Source organism: Nanorana parkeri, unplaced genomic scaffold (genome assembly GCF_000935625.1).
Source record: "Nanorana parkeri isolate BGI_ZX_2015 unplaced genomic scaffold, ASM93562v1 scaffold262, whole genome shotgun sequence".
NCBI classification, from domain to species: Eukaryota; Metazoa; Chordata; class Amphibia; order Anura; family Dicroglossidae; genus Nanorana; species Nanorana parkeri.
In genome coordinates, this window is record NW_017306530.1 from 778,673 (window position 1) to 784,774 (window position 6,102).

The 6,102-nt window shown below is 48.6% G+C and overlaps 1 protein-coding gene across 1 annotated transcript; it reads left to right on the forward strand.

The window, feature by feature from the left end:
• Positions 1-614: 614 nt before the first annotated feature.
• PDCD6IP (programmed cell death 6 interacting protein) lies at positions 615-3,833 on the forward strand. Its single transcript, XM_018557006.1, has one exon. The coding sequence runs from the start codon at positions 787-789 to the stop codon at positions 3,400-3,402; it is 2,616 nt and encodes an 871-aa protein (XP_018412508.1). The 5' UTR covers positions 615-786; the 3' UTR covers positions 3,403-3,833.
• Positions 3,834-6,102: the final 2,269 nt, after the last annotated feature.

The window sequence follows — 6,102 nt, forward strand, 5'->3', positions numbered from 1 at the left end:
ATACAACTCAGAATGCCTGCTCCATGCAAAACTCTGCTCAGATCCCTGCCTGCTCCATCCAGAACCCTGCTGAAATTCCTGCCTGCTCCATACAACTCAGATCGTTGCCTGCTCCATCCAAAACTCTGCTCAGATCCCTGCCTGCTCCATGCAAATCAGATAACTACTTGCTCGATACAACTAAGCTCCTTACAATTCAAAAATCAGCTGGTTGCATACAACTTAACTCCTTGCCTGCTCCATCCAAAACTCTGCTCAGATCCCTGCATGCTCCATCCAAAACTCTGCTCAGATCCTTGCTTGCTCCATACACTTTAGATCCCCTCCAATGCTGTGAGCAGGCAGATGTGGAAATGCTGTGCTCCCAGGCTCCGGGTCAGCCGTTGTGCAGCCAGCTAACACTTATAGAAAACTTTGCTAAGTTGACAAAACAGGGAAGGAGTGATGAGTGCAGGAAGTGAGCGCTCTCCTCCAGCCCCCTCCCTGGCCGGGCTCCTCCCCGGTCTCCTCCATGATGGGCCCTGACCACACACACCATCTTCAAGTAGGTGACCCCGCAGCCGTGTACACAGAGCGGCGGCGTGTAATGGCCCGTACTGCGCATGCTCAGTGGGAGGTGACCGGAGCGCAGGAAATGACAGTGCATTCTCCGGTTTCAGGTGACTCAGACAGCCGTGTGATGTGAGGAGGGAGGAGGAAGGGGAGGTACCCGGAACAAACGGCTCTATCTCGGCCGATACTGACACGGAGCGGCGAGCACTGGCAGCCAGCAGCCGCCCTTCAGCCATGGCGACGTTTATCTCGGTGCCCCTGAAAAAGTCGTCCGAGATGGACCTGGTGAAGCCGCTGTCCAAGTTTATCCAGAACACGTACCCGGCCGGGGAGGAGCAGGCCGAGTACTGCCGGGCTGTGGATGAGCTGAACAAGCTGCGGAGAAGCGCGGTGGGCCGGCCGCTGGATAAACACGAGAGCTCGCTGGAGACCGTCATGCGATACTACGACCAGCTGAGCTCCATCGAGCCCAAGTTCCCGTTCTCCGAGGGCCAGCTGTGCCTCACCTTCACCTGGAAGGACGCCTTCGACAAGGGCTCCCTGTTCGGAGGATCCGTCAAGCTCGGCCTGCCCAGCTTGGGCTATGAGAAGACCTGTGTGCTCTTCAACATCGGCGCCCTGGCCAGTCAGATCGCCTCAGAGCAGAACCTCGACAACGACGAGGCCCTCAAGGCCGCCTCCAGGTACTACCAGCTGGCCAGCGGGGCCTTTTCCCACATCAAAGACACCGTGCTGTCCTCCCTGAGCCGGGACCCCACCGTAGACATCTCCCCAGACACGGTGGGCACCCTGAGTGTCATCATGCTGGCCCAGGCCCAGGAGGTCTTCTTCCTGAAAGCCACCAGAGACAAGATGAAGGATGCTATCATCGCAAAGCTGGCCAACCAGGCAGCAGACTTCTATGGAGACGCCTACAAGCAGTGCCAGTACAAAGATACTTTGCCCAAAGAGGTGTACCCAGTGCTGGCTGCCAAGCACTGCATGATGCAGGCCCACGCAGAGTACCACCAATCTGCCTTGGCCAAACAGCAGAAGAAGTTCGGAGAGGAAATCGGCAGGTTACAGCACGCCGCTGATCTGGTCAAAACGGTCAGTTCTAGGTACGACGAATACGTCAATGTCAAAGACCTGTCGGACAAAATAAACCGCGCCCTCACGGCTGCTAAAAAAGACAACGACTTCATCTACCACGATAGAGTGCCGGACTTAAAAGATCTCGAGCCCGTAGGCAAAGCGGCCCTCGTGAAATCGACTCCTATGGCAGTCCCCCTGAGTCAGAAGTACACTGATCTCTTTGAGAAAATGGTCCCGCTTGCCATACAGCAGTCTCTGAGCATTTACAACCAGAGGAAGGCGGATCTGATCAACCAAACCATCGCCAGGATGAGAGATTCCACAACCCTGTGTAATGGCGTTCTTGCCTCTCTGAATCTTCCTGCAGCCATTGAGGATGTTTCTGGTGACAGCGTGCCCCAGTCAATCTTACAGAAGTCCAAAGCCGTCATTGAGCAGGGTGGCATTCAGACAATTGACCAGTTGATCAGAGACCTGCCAGAACTTCTACAGAGAAATAAAGAAATTCTGGACGAGTCCCTCAAGTTTTTGGATGAAGAAGAAGCCACAGATAATGACTTAAAATCCAAGTTCAAGGAAAGATGGCAAAGAACACCTTCTACAGAGCTCTACAAACCCCTGAGAACTGAGGGCAGCAATTTCCGTAATGTTTTGGATAAAGCCATCACCGCTGATGCAGTTGTAAAAGAGCGCTACCAGTCTCAGAGAGAAGCCATAGCAATCTTGTGTAAGCCGGAAGCGGAGCTCAATGCGGCCATCCCATCTGCCAACCCTGCAAAAACCATGCAGGGAAGCGAGGTTGTGAACACCTTGAAATCATTGTTGGCCCAGCTGGATGAGATAAAGAAGGAAAGAGAGCAGCTTGAAAATGACATCAAATCTGTCAACTTTGACATGACCACCAAATTCCTCACGGCCCTGGCACAAGATGGTGCCATTAATGAAGAGGCTTTATCTGTGACTGAACTCGATCGGGTCTATGGAGGCTACACTGACCGAGTACAGAGAAACCTGACTAAGCAAGAGGAAATCATCAGCAATATTCAAGTGTCCCACCAGGAGTTTTCAAAGATGAAACAATCAAACAGCGAAGCTAATCTGAGAGAAGAGGTCTTGAAGAAATTGGCTGCAGGGCATGACAGCTACATAGAACTTGTAGCTAACCTAAGAGAAGGCACAAAGTTTTACAACGACCTCACCGAAATTCTTCTCAAGTTCCAAGGCAAGTGCAGCGATATTGTTTTTGCCCGAAAGACTGAAAGAGACGAGTTGCTGAAAGATTTACAGCAAAGCATTGCCAGAGAGCCAAGTGCCCCTTCAATGCCAGCAGTACCAAGTTATCAAAATGCTGCATCTTCCACTCCTGTTGCTGCTGGCATGTCGAGCATTCCAACTCCAGCACCAAGGACTGTCTATACTCCTAAACAACCTCCACCCCGTCCCCCGCCGCCTTCAGTTCCTGCAGGTGCACCTGCTGCTCCTGTTAGTGCAGCACAAAATTTTGCCCCTCAAGTAGCAAATCCTTCAGCCCCGGTGCCCTCGCAGCCTCTACCCAGCACCATTCCCTCACAGGCACAGGGTCCCCCATTTGCAACCTACCCGGGATATTCTGGCTACTATGGCATGCCAATGCCCGTTGGCTATAATCCATACATGTATGGCCAAACCATGCCTCCTTATCTGTACCAACCACAGAGTGGTCAGGCACCTTACCCAACACAGCAGCCTGGTTTTCCATGCCCACAACCACCATATTACCAGCCACCTCAGCAGTAAGCAGTGTGTAGAGAGAGATGCTTGTAAACTGAAAAATGTATGTTTCAGTTGCACTAAGTGCACTGTACCCTATGTACAACTCCCTAATTTCTGGGTTTTCTGACCTGTTTGAGTTAATCTTCTGATTGCACTAAGCTGTTTCTGCCTGTCCATTTGCATATCAGAATGATAAATGACTTAGTTTTGCCTGGCAAAATGACCTTGAGCTGATATGGGGTTTCTTTGAGAATGTGCAAATATCCCTGGTAACACTATGCTCTTTCATATGTAAAATGGGGTTGGAAGTTCTATTTTTTTTTTTCTTTCTCTGTTTTTACTTTTCATTTCTTTATGGTTTAGTTATTGTATGCTATTTTGTCTATTAATCAAAAGCCTTGTAAATCATAATGAAAAAAAAAATAAATCTAAAAAGCACAGCAGTGTTTGCAGAAGCTGGATCAAAGTTGACTCTTCTTTCACAGTTTATAAAACCAGTTGTAGATTTCTAGATGCTTTTCAGTGATTGTGTAGAAATCTTAGTTGTCGCCTGTAAGAGAATGTAAAGAGCATAGCACTGGAATTGCTGTATTTTTTCTTCTCAGAAGGTGAGTTACAGGTTAACGCTGCACTTGCTGTAAGTGACAAAATGGGAATCTGACTCTTGTGAATGGCGTCTGTTAGTTTCAGTGTGTAATAGGATATGTATACACTCTTGAGTTCCTGAACTCCAGCCACATTGACAGAGATCTCTACTAGGGATAAGCAAATTGGTTTACAAATCCAGGCAAATTTAGATTCTTTCTAAGTATATACATGCAGCAGACCTTTTCCAACGTGAGGAGAGTTGTCTTGTTTTTTATTTTTTTTTGTCACTTTTGTATTCCTGAAATGCTACTTTTTACATCTGATGGATATGTTTGGAAATATGCAGCTGAAACCAAAGTGGTTGATTCTGATGGAATAAAGATAATGATTTTCATGGGGCTTGGTCACATAAAAATCTGCTGCAAGCATTGTTCCAGAGTAGTGATGTGTATGGGCTTGGTGTGGACTCAGTTCACCAGATTTTGCCCAAGCTTGCGCAAAACTGTCAGTGACCCACCCCCCATCTGGGACATGTGAACAAGCCCTATGAAAATCTGCTGCAAGTTGTGTTCCAGAGTAGTGATGGGTTTGGTGTGAACCCAGTTTGCTCAAGCTCATGCTAAACTGTCAGTAACCCACCTCCCTCCTGCCCCAATCAGTTGCAGCCGGGGCATTCCCTGCCGGTACACTTAAAGGTGCAGGAAATGCCCCGGTCTCCACTAATTGGGAAGGGGGGCGCTATCAGTGTGAATGAAGTGCAAGCATGTTTCTCCAAGAAGGTGCATCACCTGTATGGTGGTAAAATAAGCTTCTGCCCACTTTACACCTGATCCAGTTTCCTTTAAAAACATAACAGCAAATTCTTTAAAGTTGCTAAAGGTAAGGACCGAGACATGTAGAATGCATATTAAAAATATATATATATACACATAGAAATGTTTGAAAAAACTACTTGTCCAAGGACTAAAGCAGGGGCTTATCTACTTGTCCTGATACAAAAAAAATTGATTTGAACCAAAACTGTATTTTAGTAGTGCTAAGAAGCGCTTCACATTGGTCAGTGCCGTCAGGTCACTGCGTTGACCAACAAGTGCTTGCAATTTGCGAGCGAAATTCAGAATACATGGAACATGCACAGATGGTACACCCGTACTGGTGGATGGGTAGGACCGTTCGCCGAAAGGTAAGTATAGTGGGAGGGAGATTTGTGCGAGTAATTTTTCGCTCCATAAGACACACTTTTTTCCCCCCAAAAGGAGGGGGAAAATGTGCCTGCGTCTTATGGAGCGAATCCCGACGCCCGAGACATGCAGTTTTGGGCACCGGGCGAGTAGTAGGAGCCACTGCTCGTTTAATACGAGTGATCTAATGAGATCACTCGTATTAAAGCCGAGCAGCGGCGGCGGCGATCGTATTCAGCAGTAGGAGCCACTGCTCGTTTAATACGAGTGATCTAATGAGATCACTCGTATTAAAACCAAGCAGCGGCGACTATCGAGATCACCATAGAGCAGACGAAGAACGGACTTTCTTCGTCTGCTCTGTGTGATCACTGAGACCGTGGCGCTGTAATCACACGGTTTCACAATGTAATAATCACAGCGCCACCTGTCTCAGCGGTCACTAACTGCAGCTTCTGTCACAGCTTCTGTCATAGAAGCTGTGTCAGAAGCTACAGTCTGTCGAGTGCTCCATAAGGCGCGCCGGACCTCCCTGCGTCCTATGGTCCGGTGCGTCTTATGGACCGCAAAATACGGTACATTTTCCCAAATTACTTGGGAAAGTGAATTTACCCTTTAGGGTTGGTGCAGACTTGGGGATTGCTGGGACGTGCGATCGTGTGCGGTTGCATACACCGGTTGCATCTGCATGTATGGGGTTACATCTGCGTGACGATCGCTGGAGAAAAAAAGTAGCTGTACCTATTTTCACGACATGCACCGCGCAGTGTTTTCAACTGTGATTGTGTGGGATCGCCCGGGCGGTATTGCAGCAGGTAAACGTGCAATCTGCCTGCCACGACTGAGGTGCAATTAGAAAATAATGGCACTGACAGCACGATCGGCGGTGACTATGTGTCCCGGGCGATACGAATTCCACACCCCTATCTATCTATCTATCTATATATATATATAT